Source organism: Hordeum vulgare, chromosome 3H, assembly GCF_904849725.1.
Source record: "Hordeum vulgare subsp. vulgare chromosome 3H, MorexV3_pseudomolecules_assembly, whole genome shotgun sequence".
Classification (NCBI taxonomy): Eukaryota; Viridiplantae; Streptophyta; class Magnoliopsida; order Poales; family Poaceae; genus Hordeum; species Hordeum vulgare.
This window is the reverse complement of record NC_058520.1, coordinates 83904743-83929590: the sequence shown is the minus strand read 5'-3', so window position 1 is coordinate 83929590 and position 24848 is coordinate 83904743. Positions and strand designations below refer to the sequence as shown.

Below are 24848 nucleotides of genomic sequence, written 5' to 3'. Positions count from 1 at the left end.
CTATCTTTTGTGAATTGCTGAAACGTTTAGTTTGTGAAGCTGGTAGGGTCTTTTGTGAATTGCTGACATGTTTAGTTTCCACTAAATTCCGTCATATTTTTCTAGTAGCTAAATATGACACTGCCGGTGTGCAGCTCTGTCCAACGTCATAGGTATTCAAAAATACTGTTAGCGTCGTCTCCAACGTCGCCACTAAATTCTAACAGTGGCACCATATCGGTGGCATCGGGTGTCCACGCCAGCAGGTCCCTTTTTGCCATGCCATAGCTAGGCTTTTCTTCACTAGTTGGCGGTGTTGATTTATTCACCGATAACATCGTTTGAGTGGAGGTGGCCATGGGGGTGTGGTGCATACCAAATGTTGGCTCGGTCAACAACATATACATGATATGTTTGTGGTGATTTTGGATCAAATATAGTGTTTGAAGTGATGTCTTTTGGGTGAACTTTGCATTTTTTTTTATTTGAAAAACGCGATGATATAACTTTATGTTATGACGGTTATGCTATGCATGTTTTAATTTGAATGTCTTCAATATATGTGGCATGTAGTGTTCAAAGATCGTGACACAAAATCTACAAAAATTCATTTTCCCTCCAGTAACTATAGGGGATCGGCTAGGTGCGGCCACCGTTAGTGGAGTAAAAATTTACTCCCCTAACTTTACTTCATCGTTTACTCCCTTAACTTTTAGGAGATCGGTTAGAAATGCCCTTATATGAATGAAATACAACACCGATTGCTTAAAAGGAAAATACTTGGTACAAGAATATCCTAATTACAAGCACATCCTTGGCAGAGAGACAAGCTTGCAAAGCACATATGGGTGAACCATGGAGCTATTTAGATTGTTTTTTTTCATATGGGTTTGATGAACTTCGTGTTAGCATTGTAATGTCTTGTGAGGATCATTTTGGTATTATGCTTGCTTTCATGATTTTGAAAATGAATTTGAAATATTGTGTTTATTTGAAATGTTGTTGAATTCTAAGTGAGCACATCCTTGGCTGAGAGACGAGCAGATATACGTGCACCATGGACCTATTTAGTTTGTTTTTCTTCATGCATGCTATGTTTGTGGACCTATTTAGTTTGTTTTTCTTCATACATGCTATGTTTGTGGTAATTTTGGCAGCACGTTGCTTTCAGGATTGGATAATTTTGGCAGTATGTTCTATGCTGCTTTCAGGATTTTAATAATGAATTTGAAATATGGTATTTATTTGAAATGTTCTTAAATTTTAAGTGATAGAATAAATAGGTAATCGTGATAGCAATTCTTACAAAATATGATTAATGGTTTAGAAATAGAATCAAGCAAGAAGAGCAAAAGATTTGATGGATAAAAATAAGGGATCCGCTAGAACACCACATCAGAAAGCCTCCCTCAAAAAGTAACAAATCCCCATGAAAAAAGGCTCCACTTAGCCTTTTGAGAGATGGAAAGTAGAGTTTTTAACTACAACTGTTTTTTTTCTTCTAATTTCCTACGCGATAGTGATGCTATGTTGCATCGTCTAGGAGGTAGACATACATAACTTACATAACATTTACCCAAGCTTAACACCTCTAGTCCATGCATGTTGTAATGAAATCTGAGTCGAGAAGGACATGCATGTTCAGGAGAAGAGAGAAAAGGCAAGAGGATTTTTTTAACATCACTCTTAACTCCCTTTTTCACATGACAGGTAAGAATATAAAATAGATTTTAGCCATTGATTGCATTAAATAGTGGATCAGATTAACTTACCTTCTTACCTCCAATGTGAAATGAGGAGGTAAGAGGGACCGTGTTAAAAATTGCTCAAAAAACAAACAGTAAGAATGTTACTCATCTGTAGAACAAGATCAGTTTAAAACAGCGCAAGTCAGACCCTACACTTGAAAATACTCCAAATTGCTTCTAGGGTTCAATAATTAAGACCGGGGAAAATAAACATCAGCCACTACTGAAAACAATAGCCAATTTCTATAGCTTTTACCACGAAGGATGAAACTACTCATTTGTGAGAATTCCTGCAGATGCAATGCAGAACCAACAAAATTAACTTCTCAAAAAGATGAAACAGGAGACACCTTGCAGTAACAGGGAGCAAAAAGAGATATAATAGACCACGTGCGGTGAGTATATTCATTTGTACAGCATTCAAAAATGTCTTTGTTTTAAGGGGTCAACACCATTAATTCATTTCAGCAAGCCTTCTAGTCTGACATTCTTTGAGTCAGAGCAGACACATCATCTCAGAGTCAACGTAGTTCAGCTCCAGCTGCCCTGCACGTGCCACCACAATTCGACCAGGAATTAGTTCTCACTATATTAAAAAGGGCAACCAAACTGAAGTGGCGGATCGTCCATATTCAGCACAGAAGAGGCAAGCAAGATTCTGATTATTTTTAGAATAAAAGAATTGCATCTCTCTGAAATTGATTGATTACTTCCTAACCTCTCTCGGTATAACATGTAGACGAATGCTGCTATCTCCATAATCTTGTAGAGCAGAGTTCCAAGAAAAGCCCAGCCATACCAAGATTGTAGATGATGATGCTCACAGCGCAAACAACCAAACAAAGTGGGAATATTCAATAAGATGGTAATATACTTCACTTCCTATAGACAAAAATAGATTAGACAAATTGAAAAGTTAATATAAAATCAGACTTGCAATATTTGAACTCATCAAAATAGGAGGGGGGGGGGGGCGTTTTGGCTCCCGGGAGCATTTGCTCCCGCATGAACAATAAGTTAAAAAAACAAATAGTACAAGGATTTTAAAAATCTGATTTATTTTTTGTAGATGTTCGTGTTAGTGTCGCAAACATGCTTGACAATATTCATGCGAAACGGAGCAGCAACGTTTCGTCGGTGAAAAAAACAAATTTGGGTGTGACATTTGGGGGTAACATTTGTTGTTGAATTTGTTTTTTGTTTTTTGCACAGGCCAAAATGCTTAACCTTTTTGCCTGAATATTTGCAGGTAGCATTTGGATGTGACTATGAACACATAAAGATTCTATTGGGATATTTTGACATTTCAAGAATTATTTCCGTGTGCAGGAGAATTTTTGTCAAAATAGCCCTTGTCATGTCCTATTTTAAGTCAACTTCATCTTTACAAGTATAATTGTTTGCCCTGGTCTGTGGGCAGGAGTAGACATGAAGGATGTGTCCCATGCAGCTGGTGGCAGCCTGTTGGCTACAAGAAAACGAGGCAATGGAGGCATTGGCAAAAGTGCGTAATGTGCTGGCCCACCAGTGGGGATGCAGATGTGGCCACAAGCATGTGTATGTGCACGGATGTGCATGAGGTCCATGACCACGTGCAGCGCTCTGTGTCTGCTTGCGCACTGCTGTTGACCTATACGGAAGTGATCTAGTGTTTGGTTGACGAAGAATGAGAAGGAAGATGGACATGGTCTGCTACCTTAGGCTTCGGTGTCCTGCGTGTGGGGAGTGAGAAGTGGCGTTGACCTCTGAGAGGGGCAAGATCATAGAGGAGAATGAGAAGGCACCTTCACTGTTGGCAGCGACTATCATCCTTGCCGTTAGGATCCTTTCAGCGACTATCACCAATGTAAGGCCGGATGGAAGCAAAGCAGCTGTGAACACTATTTGGAAGACTCGTGTACCCCGGGAAATTAAATTTTCACTTGAAGTGCGGCATTGAATGCTTTGGCTACCATGGAGAGTAAAAGACACTGTAATCTGGAACAGCACAGGAATAATGCAGTGCTTGTGGCACTGAAGTTGGATCTGACAGCCAATTGGATTCTGAGTCTCTGACACTCCTTGACGGCAGTGTAGAGATAGTCATGCAGCTGATGATGCTTCTATAGATGTGTTTGCACATCCATAATAAAATCATTAGACATCATGCTCTTGTTAGACATGTCGTCGCTTTCTTCCAAGACATAAATGACATGAGGAAGGAGGGGTACGGGGTCAGAAATGGCACAAGGGAAGCGACATTATCGAAGTGCTTGTCAAGGCCCTTGACGATGTTGGGGCCGAGACCCGCATTTGTGATCGCAGCACCGACATCAGTGGTCTTTGTCAAACATGTGATTGTGCCGGTTCAGGAGATCACGCCCTGCAGGTTCAGGAGACCATTTTTTTTTTCGAGAAAACGCAGAGATGTGCGTTTCTTTGTATTGAAAAGAGGGAAAGTCAGTCTCAGAGGAGACGGTTACAACAGATTACAAGTAACTCAATGTACATCCCAGGATGGGGGCAAGACTACCCTAAGCCCCTTGTCCCCAGCTCTAGCCCAACATCTCATCTCATCTTTGATCCCATCCGCGAGCTCGGAGAGCGACGGAGTGGCATGATCAAATACACACGCATTCCTATGTTTCCAGATCATCCATGGAACTAGCAGTGTGGTGGACCTCAGCGCCTTGCGGAGTGATGGTGGTGTTGCATCTCTCGCCCTAATCCACCAGTCATGAATGGAGATATCCTGCTCCGGCGCGGGGGCTGGTAAGCGCAGCCAGGAAAGAGCCTCGTGCCAGGCTTGCCGCGCGAAGGGACATGCCACTAGCAGGTGGTGAATGGTCTCTGGCTCTTGGTCGCAAAGCAGGCATCGGGCGTGATGAGGGAGGCCGCGACGGGCAAGTCTGTCCGCGGTCCAGCATCGGTCTAGGTTCACAAGCCAGTGGAAGAACTTGACCTTCGGCGGAGCCCATCCCTTCCAGATTAACTTCCAGGAATGGCAAGCGAAGGATCCGTGGAAGGTGGCCTGATAGCATGATCGCGCCGAGTATTCTCCATTAGCAGTCCATTTCCAGACAAGCCTGTCTGGCTCGGCGGACAAGGTGGTGCGTGACGCGCTGCCATGTCGTCAGGTATTGGTCAATCTCTTGCAGCCCCACGACGCCGCGGATGTCTCGGGCCCACGTGTTGGCGGCAAGGCCATCCGCCACCGTCCGCACCCTTCTCCTGTTCTTGGGAATGCAATGGTACAGCAGGGGTGCTAGCTCGCGAATCGACTGCCCATGCAGCCATGGGTCTTCCCAGAACAGCGCCGTGCGGCCATCACCTAGCACCATGGAGGTGGAGGCATAGAAGAGGCCGAGCTCCTCACTGGAGAACTGCAGGTCCAGGCCTTTCCAGGCTCTGTCGGCGTCCGTCCTAGATAGCCAGAGCCACCGCAGCCGAAGCGCAAGCCCAGTGCACTCCAAATCTCGGATGCCCAGCCCTCCCAGTGCGAGAGGCCAACTGACCGCGCGCCAGTTAACGTGACAGTGTCCTCCCTGAGCAGCCGGGCCAGCCCAGAGGAAGTCGCGCTGGATCTTCTCTAATTGCTTCAGGGTCTTCTTCGGGGGCGCCAGGGCGAGCATCTAGTGGATTGGGATCACGCTGAGGACCGATTTGACCAATGCCAACCTCCCAGCTTTGTTCATGAGCCATGCTTTCCATGTCGGGAGGCGGCCAGCCACAGCATCGACTAGCGGCTGCATCTGAGCTGTTGTGGGTCGTCTGGTGGTGAGCGGTATGCCCAGGTAGGTGATGGGCAAGTTCGCCGCCTGGCAGCCCAACGCCTCCAGCAAGGCAGCACTCTCCTCGTCGCCGTGTAGGGTCGTGGCCGAGCTCTTGCCATAGTTGACCTGCAAGCCCGACGCGGCCTCGAAAATACCTAGGATGCCCTTCACCGCGAGCACCTCATCCATCTCAGCATGGCAAAACAGCATCACGTCATCGGCGTATAGTGAGACGGCCGGAACAGTACGTCGGGGGTGCAGCCGCCGAAGTATGCCGGCCTGGAGCCCCGATGCATGAGGCGGCCCAGCGCGTCGACAGCGAGAACGAATAGTTGCGGTGATGTGGAGTCCCCTTGACGCAGCCCGCGACGGTGCCAAATCGGGGGGCCAGGCACGCCATTGAGCATGACCCGCGTGCTGGCCGAGGAAAGGAGGATGGCTATCCACTCCCTGAACCTGTCCCCAAACCCATATTGGCACAACATCTCGAAGAGGAACGGCCAAGATATGGAGTCGAAAGCCCGCGTGAGATCGAGCTTAAGCATGATGCACGGGGCGCCCAAGTGGTGAAGCATCCGGAGAGACTGCCGGACGAGCATGAAGTTGTCGTGGAGGGAGCGTCCGGCAATGAATGCGTTCTGGTTGCGGCTGACTAGGCTTTCCAGTTTGGGGGCGATGCGCAACGACAGAACCTTCGCGAATAGCTTGGTCATGATGTGGATCAGGCAGATAGGCCGGTAGTCGCCCAGCTTTTGTGCATCCGCGCGCTTTGGCAGCAGGGTCAAGAGGGCTTGGTTGAGCTTACCAAACCCTCTCCCACGAAGCAGGAATAATTGCTCGAAGACATCCAGGATATCCTGCCTGATAACGCCCCAACAGGCCCGCAAGAACTCTGCAGAGAACCCGTCTGGCCCTGGTGCCTTGTGCGCCGGCATGTGCTGCACCGCAGCCCAAATCTCCTCAGGGGTGAAGGGCACATCCAAGCTGCCAAGGTCATCGGCCGTGACGAGCTGCTCGAGATCCAGTGTGTGCTCTCGGTCCACGGCAGTGCCCAGCAGCCCGTCGAAGTGCGCGAATGCCGCTTGGGCCATCTCCTCATGATCGCATAGCACATGTCCGTCAACTAGGAGGCTGTGCACGCGGTTTTTCTGACGCCTGAACGTACACTGTTTGTGGAAGAAGCTCGTGTTGGTGTCACCCTCGGCCAGGAAGGAGATGCGGGCGCGCTGCCGCGCGATGGTGCGCTCCAGAGAAGCTAGCCCAAGGTACGCCACCTTGAGCTGCTTGCGCAACCAATCCTCTGCCGGAGAGAGTAGGCGACTCTCCATCGCGTGGTCGAAGCGGGCGATCAGCTCTCGGCATATGGCCAGTTTGTCCCGGACACTGCCCGTGGACCTAGCACTTCAACTCATAAGGGCGCGGGCGGTGGCCTGCAGACGCCGAACCAGCCGCTGGAAGGGGTCGGGGTCATGCACGGAGCTCCAGGCTGTGGCGACCGTGTCATGAAATCCATCACGGCTGGGCCAGAAAGACTCGAAGCGGAAGCGTCTGTGGGCCGTGGGCATGGGGGAGCAGTCCAACAGCAGGGGCAATGATCAGACACAACAGATGCAAGGCATCTGAGGTGGCACTCTCCGTGCTAATCCTCCCAGTCCATGGTGCAGAGTACACGATCGAGGTGCACAAGCGTCGGCGGGGTCTGCTCATTAGACCATGTGAAGCGGCGCACATTCAGGTATACCTCCTTCAAGGCAAGATCGTTGATGGCGCGGCGGAACCTTCCCATCATGCGGCGATTCAGGGTACCGGAGCTCTTGTCCGCGTCACGGTAGATGAGGTTGAAATCGCCGCATAGCATCCAAGGGCCCGGGCAAGCAGCCCGGATGTCCCGCAGCTCTTGCAGGAACAGTATCTTGTCGGGGTCGCTTTGGGGGCCATACACCGTGGTAAGCCACCACGGTGCACCACTGGGCGCGCACACTTTAACCGTGATCGCATTTTGGGTGAATAGGGGGTCGGAGATGGTGACAGCCCTACTCTTCCAAGCGATGAGAATACCGCCGCGGGTGCCGTCGGCAGGGAGATAAGTAGAGCCATCAAACTCGGACCCAAGAGTGTCTAGCACAATCGACGAGCAGACCAACGTCATTTTAGTTTCCTGGAGGCATACAATGGATGCACTGGTGGTACATATCAGTGAGCGGATAGCACAGCGCCTAGCGCGCGAGTTCAAGCCCCTGACATTCCAAACCACTATCTGGGGTCCTGGATACATAAGCACGAAGTCGACTACAGGCACCACCAGCCTAGCGCGCGCATACCATGGCATCACCAGCCGGCAGTGACAGGCCTGCAGGGATCGCACGGTCTACGAGAGCGGCTATGGCATGCAGCGCTGGAAGCTTGATCGGCGCGGCGAACATGTCGTCATATGCTTTCATCTCGACGGGGGTGATCTGCTGGTTCGCGCCGACGATCCCGAGGGTGCGGAGAGACCATGCCGAAGGGATTCTGGTAGTTAGTTTAAGTTGGTAGATAGAGGATATCTTATTTCATGTAAACTTATCTTTATCTCTACCTAAACTTTCTCTCCAAGTTGTAATCTCTTGTAACTATCCAGCCTGTATGCGCTATCAGGGAGGGGCGTCCCTGTTATATAAACACGCACGGCGTCGCCTCAAGGAGGTACGACGCTTTCCGCCAATCGCACAGTCTTCTGCTGATGGAAATACTTGGCGATGGGCAGATCGCCTTGCTGGATGTTCCAAAACTCCTGGTCGAGGTAGAATAATAGATAGCCCTTGTTTCTGGTTGCTTGAAAGAGGGCGACGACATCTCTAACAATTATGTTTAATTGATGGATAATTATAAAGCTGTAATCTCAGTATGATTGGATAGGATATTGTATGTAATTGGCTACAAACATACATGCGATTTAAAAAAACAATGTGGTCTATTCCTTCCAAACATTAAAAAAACACTCACAATTGTTACAGTATATGTGGATTGCATTAGCCCTTTCCATCAATTCGGACTTTTGGTTGCGTTGGCTAGTGCATGAAGCTTAACATGGTATCAGAGTTAAGGTCTTGAGTTCAAGTCCTGCCTTTCGCAATTTATTAAAAATTGCTGGTATCCTCCCTTTGTGTCCACGTAGAGGCCTCTTGAGTCATACGTGAGTTTCTCGGGCCGTCACACGTGAGAGGGGGTGTTACAGTATATGTGGATTGCATTAGCCTTTTTCATCAGTTCGGACTTTTGGTTGCGTTGGCTAGGATCTCTCTGTAAAACAATATGCAGGATCTCTCTGAAGAGAAGCAAGCGGTGTCTTATGGTATGAGTAGGAAAAGTCACAGAATTCAGAAACATATATGTGGATTGCACTAGCCCTTTCCATCAGTTCGGACTTTTGGTTGCATTGGCTAGTGCATGAAGCTTAACATGGTATCAAAGCTAAGGTCTTGAGTTCAAGTCCTGGCTTTCGCAATTTATTAAAAATTGTTGGTAGCCCCCTTTGTGTCCACGTAGAGGAGTCATACGTGAGTTTCGCGCGCCGTCGCTCTCTTTCGGTTGCACGTGTTGACTTATCTTCCCCGTCACACGTGAGAGGGGGTGTTGCAGTATATCTGGATTGCACTAGCTCTTTCCATCGGTTCGGATTTTTGGTTGCGTTGGCTATTGCATGAAGCTTAACAATTCTCAATCTGTTACGTTCTCTGCTTGTCTTTCTGCTGGATCAGGATTAAGCAAAATGAACTATGGAGCTCCTATCCGTTGGAGAATAGAAGAACTGCCGATCTGCTTGGAGAAAAAAAGAACTACTGATCTTCCACAAACAAGCTCTACCAATTACTCCCTCCGTCCTAAATTACTTGTCTTAGATTTTTCTAGATATGTATGTATCTAGACACGTAAGTAATTTGGGATGGAGGTTGTAGCAACCAGTGGAGATGTACAGAAGCGCCTGATGACTGATTAGGTTGTTGCAACTTTGTCCATGCTATGAGAAGAGGAGAAGGCCCATTGGCTCTAGGCTTTGCTTCAGGGGTATATAGGCGTGCTACTGATTGGCTTAATTATGCCTATTTGGTCTGAAGTAGAGTTATGGTGTCATATAAGAGTACATAGCATTAGTATCCTAATAGGGTTGAAATAGTAGCCTTCTGGAGGCCCGTGTGTATGTTAAGTTGTAATCCTAGTTGTAGATGTGTATTTGTAAATTCTCAAAAACAAACGGGGATATGTAAGGGTGTGGATGTCCCAAAGGGGCCATTAAACCGTAACTTCCCCAGTTCTACACTTTTAAACTTTGTAAATCCAAGAATACTCCCTCCGTCCCAAAATAACTGTCCCAAGCTTAATACAATTTTGTACTAGAGCTAGTACAAAGTTGAGACACTTATTTTGGGACGGAGGGAGTATTTATTAATTGTACTCACCACAACGGTAAACGATTTAATGATATACATTAATATCATTGCTCCAAAACCAATCGCGCCAACTGTAGAAATATTATCTTCTTCTGACTGTACACCCCTCGAACAGTAGAAGAGCAACCCAAGAGATGATAAGCCCAGTAATCGGATACATAAGTATCTAGCTGCCTGAAAGTCAATGAAAGTAACATGCTCAATACTTCATTTATTTGAGCGCGAGATAATCCAATATTGAAATTGTGTAGCAAACAGATCTTTTGTGTTTTACCTGAGCAGTTCTATGTCGACGAAGAAGCAGTATCAGCATGGGCAGGAAAAGTATGCAGCAGATTACGTTGTTATGATAAATATGCTTGCCATGTTTCTCGTCTCCAGACTTAGACTTGGATAACAGATGACCATATAGAATCCAGCAAATGTGATAAAACATGCTGAGTATCAACGTGTCTATCCATACAAGGATCAGACTTCTATCACCTAACAAGAATTTCACACGTTGGTTTTGTCGCAGTTTCCAGACAACTAGCCTGTATAGCAATGAAAAATAGATATATCTTATTAGATCATGTAGACTTGCATGACATGTAGAAGAAACTCGAATAGAAAAATGGGAATTACTTTTTTTTTCGAGAAAACGCAAAAGACTTGCGTTTCATTGCATTAAAAAGGTGGAGTTTTGTTACAAACCTCCTAGGAGGTCAAGTACAAGTGGAAATTACTTTCCATATTATTCAAAATAGAAAGAAAAAAGAATCACTCTTCGTGGAGTGCATGCATCTCCAAACTGGAGGAGACTACCTTTTAAAACAAATACTTCCTCCGTCCCAAAGTAAATGTCGCTGCTTTAGTACAAAATTTATACTAACTTAGTACTAAATCTGCATTACTTATTTTGGGACAGAGAGTATAGGGGGGCTAGTAGAATTTTTCTTTTAGATAGCGGAAGAGAAACTCTCAGATCGTCTGAACCGACTAGGGGAGCACGCAGCCATATTTATTACAATCTTACCATGGCAAGATAAAAGACCAAAAATGGTGAACCGGAGACTGTAGGGGGGTCATCCCTACAAGCGGTGGCGATTCTAGTAGGGAGGCTTCAATGGGCTGAAGGCTACCCTCCAAAATCGTATTTCAGTTAAATATAGCATATGACAATTACATTAAGGTGCTTTGCATGCAATAATTTCAGTGTATTTGCTAATTAGGCTTAGTAAATTGATGATTTGAGCCTGCCCTATACTATCACGCTAGATTAGCCACTGCCTATAAGAACAAAGAACTACACAACAATAAACTATGGTCATATTCTTCATATCATGAAGTAGTCGTTGATCCTCCTCAACAAGGCCTTCAAGAAGGGCCAATATCAACACTTCCAGACTAATCCAGTGAAGGACAGATCTAAGGTTTCACCTCAGAGAGTAGGTATCAATGCTGGGTGAGACAGTCATGATTTTGGACCACTCTGCTGGCGGGCTAAACTTTGCCTTATCAAGCTTTATGGAGGTATTGGAATTCTAACAGATCCAGTTGACGCACCTTATGCGCACGGCCCACCTCCATTACTCTTCTTGCTGGCTTTGCACACCTGTGTGAGGCCTTTCTTTTGGGCGGCGGCTGGCGCTGAGCGTTTTTTCCTTTCCAGGGCAGAGGGGAGTGTGTACAAGATCTGCAGTTGCTCCTTCTTTCCCCTCCCTATGTTTGCAGGCATTCTTCCTGACTTCCCCGTTATCCAGACCTGGGACGACCGGGAAGTAGTGGGAGATATCAGCGGGACAAAGTAGTCCCGTTGTTCTGCAATGCCATTGCCGTTCCAGCCAACCTACAGGGCCACAGGCGTGACCACTGATCACACCACCCCTCACCTCCACGAACCTATCTCCGACGGCTAAACCACCACCAACATGCTGTAGATGCATGTGTCAACACCTAGAATGCACGGATACTTCACCCATCCAGCGACTCCGAATCCGATACCGTATCCAATACCGATACGCCTCCGATACTCCTCTGATACGTATCAGTGGAGTGTCCGAGAATAAAAGATTTAAAACAATTGCGATACTTTGAAGGATACTTTGTTAATACTTTTTTTATACAGCACGGCCTAGTTAAGAGCCCACTCAGCCCAGTTAAGAGGCAGCCTAGTACCCCCAATGCCCCCCCATCCTTTCCCTCTCAGCTTATTTCCTCCCTCCCGAGCTCACACCACACCAGGCGGCAGCTGTGCACCCAGCACCAGCGCCAGCAGTGGCTAGCCGGGGACGATCTGCTCCTCCTTCCTCAATAACGTCCCCTCTCACGTAGCAGCCAGGTATGTACACTTCTCTTCTCCTCTTCTCCTGCCCAGCCAAGCAAAAATAAGCCAAATACTGTGTCTTTGCCTAGTGGTTCAGCAAGTTTTGCTTCATCGAGTGCGAGCACTAAAAAGAGGAGAGACGGACCAAGTACTGCATTGGAGAAAGCTTAGCTAAATGATTTACGCAAGCAATTGGATGAAAAAATTGCAAGAGCTTTTTATTCTGGAGGTATGCAAGTATGCAACAAATGTACAACCAACTATTCTGGAGAGATGAAAAAATAGTAAAACATATCCCCGTATGTGTACAACCAACTATTCTGGAGAGATAAAAAAAATAGTAAAACGTATCCCCGTATTGGCATTTTTTCAAAATGGCGAATTTATGTATCCCCTGATACTGATACTCGTATCTGTATCGGTGCTTCGTTGGTCAACACTTTAACAACCGAAGTGTTCGGAATGCATCATATGTTCAAAGGTGTTGATTTAATCTCATATCTGGTAAGTGCGTTAATAGCAATTTAATGAATCCTAATATTGATTTCGCACCTGAATCTATCTCTTTCCTATCAAATAATTTATTTGTGCTAGTCTTATTGGTTTCCTAACTATTGTACACCTGCGCTGTAGTTTGGCACTATTGGCCATCACAGCCATATGGAAAACATTGTGAACCTCATTTATTTTGCGGATCAATGGCAACATAGAAAAATATCAACAAAATGAAAGTACGTACCAAAGTGGCATAATGCTCAACCTGAAGAACCAATCGCACAATGTGGATTCTTTTAGAAAGATATAGCCAAGAGAATCAAATTCTTGGCGGGAATCATCAACTTCATAATGTTCTGGTACCTGCTCATGTTCCTCGTGGTCACCACCAACCAAAAATCTAAAAGATAGTTAGGTTACTCCACTCTGATATTTTTCAAAATATTTCTAAAATGCTAATGAAAGGGCTCAGTAACTACTTGGATTCCCGCTTTGAGTGCAACCAGTGATCACTTGTCAATTGGATCACAGGACATGTGTATCTTGGGAGAATACCATTGATGGTAGGTGCCGGACACTTAGGAGTTGCTACTTCAGCACTCACACTTGATATAAATGAGCTAAAGATAATCAACATGAGTACCTATAATAATAGATGTAAAAGGTTAAAAGAATGCTCTTATAATGACTTTTGCAATTTGTCGTCATTTTATGAGAACAAAACACAGCAATAATATATGACTTACCACGTAGGTAAATATTGAAGCATTTTTTATCGCACTTCTTGTTTTGGGAGATGGGCATTTACTAAATGCCTGTAAAAGGGGCAAAGGCATATCAAATATGCATCTGTGAGCAAATGCTAATTTTGGATCGAAGGCTGAGAGAAGTATTTCACAAACCCAATTTCAATAGATACCATTTTTTTCCTGTTTGTAAAAAGAACGGGCTAATCAACCCCTTGAATTGGTCCAGTTTTCCAGAGTTCAGAGGGTAGAGTAGTAGCTTATAAGTCTCAGGGGCATACAAAGTCATTTCGTAAAGCCTAAGCGGGTATGTACACTTCTTTCATTTCCTAAGGTGGTATGGTATCAATAAGACCATAACTATGAGCCATATTTTAAGCATTCCATATCAAAGAGCATATAACTGCTCTCTACACAACATGAGCTTGTGAAAGTTAATACAATTGAGACTGGAGTAAAATCACATGCAAATATCATTGTGCAAAGAAAGTTCTCATTTACATCACCACCACGATTAATAAAATAAGCTCATGTGCAAAGAGTACTTCACAAATCTACATACCTTTGTTGGCTGGTCTAACAGAATCTTCAGTGTCTTATCCTGCTCATTTACAACAGCCACATAAGCTGGTGTTCCATGGGCATCAAGTTTGTGTCGACCAGCACTCCATTTGAAAGGAGGAACTCTGTTACCTTGCAACATCCTAGCAAGATGATTCAGTAAGTCATGTATTACCACATTTGAACAAACCGAGTGTAGTACTAGAGTATATAACTACTAGTAAAATGACCAGCTTGAAGAAATCATGTGTGCATGTGAGTCAGGGGGGAGAACCTGCAGCCACGGCATGGTGGAGATCTGTGCGTCCTTTATCATCACCAGCATGATCATGAAAATACTTGACGGTAGCACCGACACCAGATTGAGCAGACACCATAAATGGAGTCGAACCTGTAATAAAAAGGAGATCCTCAATACAATTGTAGAACTCACCCTTGCAAACATTGAACATAGCATCCACCAATTCTAATAGATGGAGAAAGGGATAGAGAAAGACCTAGAGCTACAGCTCCATATCCAGGAGCATTTATAACTTCCTTGATCTGCTCCACCAAATACTTGCATTTACATTTCCTTACCAGCTCTTTCAGAACATAATGCACCTAAGGTGATGGTAAAAAGGGACTTAGTGCGAGAAACATAGCAAAGCAAGCAACCACAGGAAGAAAAAATCTTACAACATCAAGCTTCAGCATTATGTCAAATGCACGACGCAGCTCCAAGACTAGATATAACTGAGCCCGCACAAGTACATGAATGATGCTACATATGTCTTTTTGACTCCAATGCAATTTAACTCAAAAGTTCTGTTGGGTGTTGATTATCCCAACGTCTGATCCAATAGGTCTACCAACGTGATCCATCACAGATTCAAGCTCATAAATAGTTTTCTTTATTAAAGATGTGATGATCGGAATGTGTGCCCTAATAACTGCCTCGACTTTCTGAGAGATAGTAATGGATTGCATGACAAAACCATTGCTACCTTATAAGGAACACGAATTTGTGAGCATTAAACCCTGTCGAGAGAAACATGAGGTGCATGTCGGTCAGAAGAGCAGCAGCGGCTGCATGCCTTAGGCCTATGCCAATGTGAGTCTCTTAGCGCGGTTTCATTGGCATTTTGCTTATGTGGCACTGTATTTAATGAAGAGAGATAGTGAGGTTGTATCTTAGCTAACATACAACCTTGGCACGTGGTCATAGGCAAAAAAGAGGTGCTAACCCAATCACATGCATGCATGAGCCACAAATCATTAAATTTAGATACAATGCATTGTACTACTCCCTTCATTTCAGTTTATAAGTCCGGCACGTGTATCTAGATCGTCAATTTGACCAACTTAATGATAATCATACATTACAAAAAATATATCAGTAAAAACTTTAGATATTTTATTTTTTAATGATATAATTTTTATATTAAATAATAGATTTTATATAAGTTAAATTGACGACCTAGGTACACGTGTGTACCTTATAAACTGTGACGGAGGTAGTAGTTGTTTCTTATGTTTTTATTACGCATATGATTACGTGCTAAGAGACGATGCATTGACACAGGCCTTGGTAGCTAAAGAAACTAGTAGCCAGTTTGGTTTTGATTGCTTCAAACGTAAGAAAAAATGTGAAGTAAGCAGTGACGTATTAGCTAGTCTAAATATCTGCTCTATAGTCGGTTGATGGCCACTATAAAAGGAGCTGCACTCCCACCGGTGTAGTCAGGCCATTTTCATTCCAATGAATACAAGGCAAAAGCTGGACCTATTGTGTTTGGGGCAGCTAGCAAAGAAAGCAGCAGGAGAGGAAGAGAGTAGTACTCTGTAGTTTGGGCTAACAATTGACATCAGAGCCTCAGGTTATTCCGAAGCATATGCCCAAGGACGACGTCGTTGGCGACCCCTCCAAGACCGCTGAGCAGATCTCGGCTGAGGAGGCGCGTGCGGCGGATGCGCTCGCGCTGCAAGGCAGGCCGGGAGACGAGCTGGGTGCGCCACTCTCCGTGCGTGACATGGGCATGTCCAGTACCTTCTTCCCTCTCCTCACGCACTCCTGATGAAAGTCATCATGGAGGTGCGGATATGTGGAAAGTCGTGGAAACCGGCAGGGACGATTCTAGGGGGGGACGAGGGGGGGCTAGACCCCCCCCTAACAAATTGATTTTTCTACTATAATAGTAATTGTTGTAGCCAAAAAAAATCATTTCATATAAACTTTGCCCCCCTATGCTTCCATGCTGGCTCCGTCCCTGGAAACCGGTGATGTCGAGTACAAGGAGGACCGGCTGACGATGGAGGCGATCCTGCGCTCCATCCCACCGGAGATGGTGCTCACCCTTGGCGCCAAGAAGACGACCAAGGAAGCATGAGACACCATCAAGACTCTGCGTATCGGTGTAGAGCGTGTACGGGAGTCGAAGGCTCAGACCTTGCGCCTCCAGTACGAGGAGATCCGGTTCAAGGCCGGTGAACAAGTCGATGATTTTGCCTTACGGCTGCAAGGTCTCGTCACCGAGCTCGCAACTCTCGGGGATCACATCGACAACAAGATGGTGATTCACAAGTTTCTCCGCGTCGTCCCCAAGCAGTACAAGCAACTGGACTGGTCCATTGAGAGCTTGGTGGATCTCTCCATCATGACGATCGAAGAGCTGGTAGGGCGGCTCAAGGTCGTCGAGCGCGGCAACGAAGCCAACAACCGCGTTGGCGGTGAACTACTGCTCACCAGGGAGCAGTGGGACGCGCGCCTTCAGCAACGCGGCCGCAATCACTCTTTCGGAAAGCAGAGCTCGCGGCAGAGGCGGAGGCCGCACCTAGAGAGGCAGCGGCAACCGCAGTCGCAAGCCTGCCAGGGTGGAGCTGGGCGAGGCTCTGGTAGCGGTGGCAAGTGCCAACACTGCAACAGACCGGGTCATTGGGTCCGGGAATGTCGCATGAGGATAACCGAAGAGGAAGGTGCGGCAAAGGTAAATCTCATGCAAGCAGACGTGGACGGCGGGCCGGCAATGATGCTGGCAAGGGCCGAGCCCGTGCGGGAGAGCACCGCATCTCCCATGACCACGGCCCCGACAACCACCCATTCCATGCAAGAGGCACGAACCCCGTCCACGGGAACCATCCCTTTAGTGACAGGTCACACCTCGACAACGACGTTTCGGGGCCTATCGACTGGGAGGCGATGAAGGCTTGGCGTCCTCAACTACATCGGGCCCGACAAGCCCGCGCAAGATGGCATGGCAACAACGCATCTGGCAGACCGAGCTCCGGCCATGATGATGGCGACCATCGAGTCCGTGCAGGAGCGCACGACGACTCAGGTAACCCACACCCCAACGACGAGTTGTTCGGGGTCTACTGCGTTGGCAGGAGATGGCTCCTCGGCAACGACATGTGCGTGCGGCTTCATCTTCCTCAACGAGGAGAGAGCCGTGACCACACCCACGCTTGCAGGCGGCAAGCAGAGTGAGGGTTGGTTCCTCAACACCGGCGCCACGAACCACATGACTGGCTCGGTCGACACGTTCATGGACCTGGACCCCTCAATCACCGGGAAGGTGTGATTCGTGGATGGATCCTTGGTGGACATCCACGGGCACGGGACCGTCGTCTTCGCCGACAGAGGGGGTGATCATAGGGCGTTCACGGAAGTCTACTTCAACCTGGCGCTCAAGAGCAGCGTCGTGAGTGTCGGTCAGCTCGACGAGGGCTGGTTCGACATCGGCATCCGGCGCGGTGTGCTCACCGTGCGCGACCAGTAGAAGAGGTTGCTCACTAAGGTAACCCGATCTCCAAACCGCCTCTACAAATTCTTCTTTCAACTCGTGCATCCTGTGTGCCTTGCCATGGGTCGTGTCTCCGACGCGTGGCGTTGGCATGCCCGGCTAGGACACCAGCACTTCGACGGGTTACGGAAGATGGCGCGGAGGCAACCTCATTCGCGGGCTACCTCACATCGAGCATGCCAACGAGTTGGGCGATGCGTGTCTTGCCGGGAAGCAGCAACGCCTGCCATTTTCTAAGAAGGCACGCTATCGGCACAGAAACCCCTGGAGCTGGTTCACGGGCACCTCTGCGTCCTAATCACCCCGACAACGCCAGGAGGGCGTCGCTACATCCTGCTGCTTGTTGATGACTACAGCAGATGCAGGTGAGTGATGCTCCTCGCCTCCAAGGACGAGGTGGAAAGAGCCATCGTCAAGCAGCAAGGGGCAGCAGAGGTCGAGTGTGGCCACAAGTTGTGTTGTTGCGCAGGGACCATGGCGACGAGTTCACATTGGCCACGTTCTACAAGCACTGCGATGACAAGGGGGTGCAACGCCATCTCACGGCCCCCTACTCGTCGCAGTAGAACGGCGTCGTCGAGCCCTGGAACCAGACGATGCTCGGGATGGCATGCCGCATGCTCAACACAAAGCAGGTGCCGAGCACGTATTGGGGGAGGCCGTGCTCACGGTCGTCTTCATCCTCAACCGCTCCTTCACAAGGAGCGTTGACGGCAATACGCCTTACGAGGCGTGGCATGGGAGGAAGCCCGACGTTCGGTTCCTCTGCACCTTTGGCTGCATCGGGAACGTCAAGACGACGTGCCCACACCTAAAGAAGCTCGACAATCGGAGCACCCCAATGGTGTTCATGGGCTATGAGACGGGCTCCAAGGCATACAAGATGTACGACCCCATCTCGAAGCGTGTGCATGTCTCGCGCAACGTCATCTTCGACGAGGATGCGCTATGGACTTGGGAGGCGTCGGGGAGGCTCCGGCAAGCAGGGCCTTCACCGTGGAGTACCCGATGTACTCTACAACCCAAGGAAGACCAGGAGGCGTGGATCCAGGAACCACAATCCCGAGAACACCGTCCCCGGGTACAGCATCCCCGGACACCACGCCGTCAAGCAAGGTGGTTCCTGGGAGGCAGTTCGCAACCCAACCAATAGCGAGGTCGGAGCTGTTCGACGCCGACGACAGCGTTGGCGCCCCACACAGGTTCCGGCGCATGTCGGATCTTCTCGGCGAGCCTGTGGCAATGTCGCGGCATCCCGAGAATGAGGACGATGATGACGATGACGTCCTGCATCTGATGGCCGGTGAGGAGCCGACCACGTTCGTGGAGGCCGAGCAAGAGGATTGCTGGCATCGCGCGATGCTGGATGAGCTAGCGTCGATCAACGACAACGCCACTTGGACACTCACCACACTACCTGCAGGGCATCGAGCCATCGGACTCAAGTGGGTGTTCAGGCTGAAGAAGGATGAGCACGACGCTATTGTCAAGCACAAGGCACGCCTCGTCTCGAAGGGCTACGTGCAGCGCGAGGGGGTGGACTTTGAGGAAGTCTTCACGCCGATGGCAAGGATAAGGTCTGTACGGCTCATCCTTGTCGTGGCTGCTCACCGTGGGTGGGAGGTACACCACATGGACGTCAAGTCGGTGTTCCTAAATAGCAACCTTAACGAGGAGGTGTACATCTCCCAGCCACCAGGGTTCATTGCCAAAAACCATGAGGAGGGCGTGTATCGGCTAGAAAAGGCCCTGTACAGTCTCCGACAAGCCCCGAGGGCGTGGAACAGCAAGTCTCGCATCCCTTGGGTTCTCACGCAGCGCTTCTGAGTACGTCGTGTACTCGCGTTGCCACGCAAACACGCTGCTCATCGTCGGCATCTACGTCGATGACTTGGTCATTGCCGGGGCAAAGCCCAAAGGGGTTCAACGTTTCAAGGAGGAAATGAAGTGGCTCTTCAACATGAGCGACCTCGGGCTGCTTCGGTACTACCTCGGGCTGGAGGTGAACCAGGAGCGTGGTCGCACACCGATCACTCAGTCGGCCTATGCCACCAAGATGCTCAAGCAAGCAGGCATGGCGGACTGCCACCCCGTGCAGTACCCGATGGAGGCATGGTGCAAGCTGAGCAAGGAGAGCAATAAGAAGCCAGTGGACTCTACTTTCTATCAAAGCATCATTTGCAGCCTGAGGTATCTCGTGCACACCCGGCCGAACATCTCGTTCGCCGTCTGATTCCTGATAAGGTTCATGGAGGCTCCCGTCAGCGATCATCTCGTAACGGTCAAACACCTGCTCTGGTACATCGCGGGCACATTCCCGTACGGATGCGTGTATCGCCATAGTGACGGCGAGAAGCTCGTCGACTACAGTGATTCCGACCATGTTGGTGACGTGGACTCCACGAAGAGCACCTCTGGCATATTATTCTTCCTCGGGAATAGTCCCATCAGCTGGCAGTCCGTGAGGCAAAAGGTTGTCGCGACTTCTTCGTGCGAGGAGGAGTACATCACGGCACCTACAACAGCATGTCAGGGGATTTGGTTGGCTCGCCTCCTTGGCTTGATGCTAAACCAAGACACCGCCCCTGCACTCATCTTCGTCGACAACAAGTCGGTGAGTTCCCTTTGCAAGAACCCAGTGCTTCACGACTGCAGCAAGCACATCGATCTCCGCTATCACTTCATACATGACTGCGTCGAGAAAGGCACGGTGATCGTCGAGTTCATCCGGACTGGCGAGCAGAAGGCGGACATCCTGACTAAGTCACTTGGTCGTGTCCGATTTCAGGAGCTGCGCGACAAGGTCGGCATCATCAACATCAAACTTCTTTGACAGGGTTGAGGGGGAGATTGTGAGCATTAAACCCTGTCTAGATAAACATGCAGGTGCATGTCGGTTAGAAGAGCAGCAGCGGCTGCATGTCTTAGTAGCTAAGGAAACTAGTAGCCAGTTTGGTTTTGATTGCTTCACACGTAAGAAAAAAAATGTGAAGTAAGCAGTGACGTACTCCCTCCGTCCTAAAATAAGTGTCTTAAGCTTAGTACAATTTTGTACTAGAGCTAGCACAAAGTTAAGACAGTTATTTTGGGACGGAGGGAGTATTAGCTAGTCTAAATATCTGCTCTATAGTCGGTTGATGGCCACTATAAAAGGAGCTGCACTCCCACCGGTGTAGTCAGACCATTTTCATTCCAATCAATACAAGGCAAAAGCCATCCAGCTCTAAGCTAGTACGAGCAGCCCCATCTCAGTGTGTGTGTGCTTCGCTATTGTGTTTGGGGCAGCTAGCAAAGAGAGCAGGAGAGGAAGAGAGTAGTACTCTGTAGTTTGGGCTAACAGAATTAAATCACTAGAAGGAAGTTTAAACCTGTGAAAAAAGCTTAGCAAGATATTCTAAACCCATGTTGCTGGCTAAATGAGCACATTCAGGACTAGAATCAAAGAAGCCTTGTCCTTTTTTCCTAGCAATAATCATGTTAACATTCCTGTTGATATCTGCTTGTGAGCGGTTAACAATTCCAGCCCATGGGTGTTGTAGCTTGTAAGCTCTTCCTTCAAGAACCTTAGCGAGAAGACGAATATTGGCAATCTAAAGGTCCTTAATAAGCCCAAAATGCACAGGAAAAGAGTAGAGTAAATAGAAACATACATCAAGTGCATTTGTTCCCTTGTCCATGAAATCAAGCTTAGTCAACATGCCAAAGCTCCTTTCACCTGAGAAAAATAAAAATGATCCCTCAGGCTACAAGTATGGTAGATGCATCCAACGGTTATAATGTTGTCACTGTCGGGAGCACATCATAATCAAATATGAACAAACCATAATATGTGAGAAATGAGAACTAGTAGTCTAAGTCATTGGAGTGAATGTACATTGTACATGGCTCAGTAATTATTATCAAGCATGATACTCTAGAGTTAGAACCAAACACTTGCTGAATTGTGCATGGGTTTCTCCTAAAAGATACTCCCTCCGTCCCAAAATAACTGTCTTAAGCTTAGTACAACTTTATACTAGAGCTAGTATAAAGTTGAGACAGTTATTTTGGGACGGAGGGAGTATTATTTTGTTATTTTTCATGTTGAACATCCATCGTGCTAACATCTTTGAAGCAAATGGCATCAGGAAAGATTATGACAATTGATAGGAATATAAAAGAAAAGTACATACATAATTATTCAACATCATACTGAAAGATGGTATAGGCAGATAAAAGAATTATTAGATCGCGGCAAAATAAGTGCAGAATTTTGGTTCATACCAGTGGAATCAGCATCCCGAGCAAGCTTAATGGCATCCGATGTTGCTATATCTTGATTAGCAGGAGATGTAGCAAGTATAATGCAGTTTGTCTACAAAGAAGATAGGAATGCATCACTCCATAGGTAAATATCAAGATGCTCATCATATCCCACTGAGGCAATGGTAGTACCTTCTCGACATACAAGCGCACCACATTTTCCTTATCCTGGGCAATGTTTTCAAGCTGCCACTCTGAAAAAGATGGCAACATAGTGAATGAAAATTCCTGTAAACGTTGCCTAAATAAGAAAATGTGAAAAAATAGACACTCAAATACCTATAGCAACCTTAGTTCGACCCGGCAGACCAATCAATGTTAAGTTGACAGCTGCAACAGCCAATTGAATACAATAAATGACTTATCAAGAAGATTCAGAAGTAAGGCCCCTCCAGAAAAAAAATAAGACACAAGAAGATGGAGGAGCTGCATTAATGCAATTGTCTACTCCATCCGTTCCTAAATAGAAGTCTTTTTAGATATTTCACTAAGGGACTACATACGGAGCAAAATGAATGAATCTACACTCTAAAGCATGTCTATATACATCCGTATGTAGTCCTCTAGTGGAACCTCTAGAAAGACTTGTATTTAGGAACGGAGGGAGTATAAATTAAGATCTCTATATAAACACCATCAAAAAGGAATGAAATCAGAGATACATGGCTACTGTTGTTAAACAGAGAAGTTATAGTTCTATTTATAAAAAATGGATCTGGAAACTTATATTTAGTTAAAACTAGCACTAATATTCTCCTTCAGTGTACCACTAAGTTATGTAGATATGCCCAGGGTATAAATACCTTGTGGTGAGTATATACTGAGATGAGTAGGGGCTGGAGATATTTGTTTTGACCTCCTCATCAATCTATCAGTTCCATCTTCAATTTCCTTACACGCAAGAGCTGCAGAAAACAAAAGTCAACAGCAGGTACACAATAGGTATCTGATGAGCTTAAGCCACTTCCCAGTAATGAAAATATTGAGGCTATTCCAAATTCACTTCAGGCGATCGTATTTTCTAAAGAATAAGGTGCATGATGTTTTTGGATACATGTGCTCATATGCAAATCAGCCTGAACAAAAACATATTCATTTAAATTTGCCAATCTCAGCATCAACATCTACTCATGGAATCGTTAATGGAAAAGCACTGAACATTAAGTAAAACAATCACGTGCAAAAGCACAATGTAGTCGAGCTATCCTCTTAGGCAGTGGCGGAGCTTCGGCAATGCCGAGTGGGCCGTGGCCCGCCCAAGTCTGGAACAAAAATATTTTTTATATGAAGCACAACTCATCACGGTGGACAGCGATACAGAAATACATCAAGTATCACGGAATCAGCCTCCCACAGTCGCAGGCATAGCACTTGTTCCTCAAAGAAAAAACATGCATCGGAGCGGAGGTGCTCAGGAGCAGCCGCTGGTACTGGACACACACATATACGGTACCCTCCAGCCCACCCAACAATTCTTTTGTAGCACCGCCACTGCTCATAGGGTGGAGATCGGAGAGTCGACATAAACTTTATCTAACACCACCAATTGCAACTACTTCATCCTTGTGGAGTAGAACATCACAATCCCATCGATAAGAAACAGTAAAATCACACCCTTCTTCTTTTAATCCCAGCCTCTGCGTCACCAAGTGCACACAGCCTGAATCCAAAGCTTCTGTTGCTGGTGCAAATACGAATATCATTTCACGGCACTTACTAATAGCATGGCAAACCAAAATAGACACTGAAAAATTAGGCATCGATTTACTACTGCTACTCACTGGAAGCACAACCTGAGAATAACCCCTAACTGCATATGACTGACACTGCATCTCGAAACACGCTTTTCGCCCCCGCTTTGACTGAAACTGCATGCGCGTGGGCAGAGAGAAACCTCATCGAAATCAGCGAACCGATGCTTTGGCGTATGCTGTTCGGCGTACCCCAGACGGCCAAAGTTTACCCCGATATGCAGCAGAGTAACTACACCCATGTTCGATGAAAGCATCACCAACAGGTCACATTCGAGGCGACAGAGGTCGCCGTCGGAGGCCGCCTTCGTGAGAGCCTTCTCACCTGAACACACGCACGCACAGATCGCAATTAGAAACGCGGGCAGAGGTAGGGAGAGGGGAAATAACCGATGCGAGAGAGAGCAATCGCGGGAAAAGGGGGAGGTTCGACGCACAGGCGCCGTCGTTGTCGCCGGAGGAGGGGGCCATGGCGGGCTGGAGATGTCGCCCGCGGAGTCGCGGGTCCGAAGCTTCCCGGCGGCGACGACGTAGAAAGGGAGGAGAAACCCGGCGCTGCGCTGCGCAGCGGAGTTTGGGGGTTTTGTCAGCCTCCTGGTAGCTCTGTGCTGGAGGTGGCGACGAAGGCGAGGGCGCAGCACAGTGGATGGATGGACTCGGTGTTGCAGCACAAGAATCGCTGCTCTTGTGGCTTGTGTGCCCGCTATCGGTGTACCTACACCAGGCGCATCGAGGACACGGTGAATGTAAAGCGCCAGTTGGCGGCCAGCACGTGTACGCCAGGCACGAGCAAAAAGCTGCCGCGCGAACCGTAGCCTCTGTCCGCTCGGCTTCCTGAGTAAATCGCAGCCCTTAGATTTTGAATGAGGGGGCCAGATCCATTGCTATGGAAATTGCTTTAAAACGTCACTGTTGCTTTTCCTTCGCCGCAGTCTGTTCTCCTGTGCCTACTCCTTCTAGGTCTTTGACTACACGTGAGACTTAACTAGTGTCCCGT

General features: G+C 47.5%; 1 protein-coding gene across 4 annotated transcripts; it reads right to left on the bottom strand.

Moving 5' to 3' along the window:
• Nucleotides 1-2084: 2084 nt before the first annotated feature.
• On the bottom strand, nt 2085-24501 carry LOC123443066. 4 transcript variants are annotated; one of them, XM_045119310.1, is made up of 17 exons: nt 24289-24501; nt 23894-24176; nt 22904-23005; nt 22380-22430; nt 22233-22294; nt 22062-22152; nt 21449-21513; nt 14514-14619; nt 14291-14407; nt 14018-14148; nt 13456-13524; nt 13189-13352; nt 12975-13109; nt 10184-10442; nt 9919-10083; nt 2446-2609; nt 2085-2273 (listed from the first exon to the last, which is right to left on the bottom strand). In XM_045119310.1, the coding sequence occupies exons 3-17, from the start codon at nt 22962-22964 to the stop codon at nt 2249-2251; spliced, it is 1665 nt and encodes a 554-aa protein (XP_044975245.1). In that variant the 5' UTR covers nt 22965-23005; nt 23894-24176; nt 24289-24501; the 3' UTR covers nt 2085-2248. The 4 variants fall into 4 exon arrangements, with proteins under 4 accessions (XP_044975245.1, XP_044975243.1, XP_044975244.1 ...); XM_045119308.1 differs by having other exon boundaries at nt 12954-13109; nt 24289-24500; XM_045119309.1 differs by having other exon boundaries at nt 12954-13109; nt 23995-24176; nt 24289-24500.
• Nucleotides 24502-24848: the final 347 nt, after the last annotated feature.

Bases quoted from the DNA above. Each gene is read 5' to 3' on its own strand.
- LOC123443066 (XM_045119308.1), bottom strand. From the start codon at position 22,964: ATGAGGAGGTCAAAACAAATATCTCCAGCCCCTACTCATCTCAGTATA. The intron at 21,514-22,061 runs GTATGAACCAAA...TATTTTTCTCAG, and splicing joins TCGGGATGCTGATTCCACTG to GTGAAAGGAGCTTTGGCATG. The intron at 14,408-14,513 runs GTCTTTCTCTAT...TTTTTATTACAG, and splicing joins ATATGGAGCTGTAGCTCTAG to GTTCGACTCCATTTATGGTG.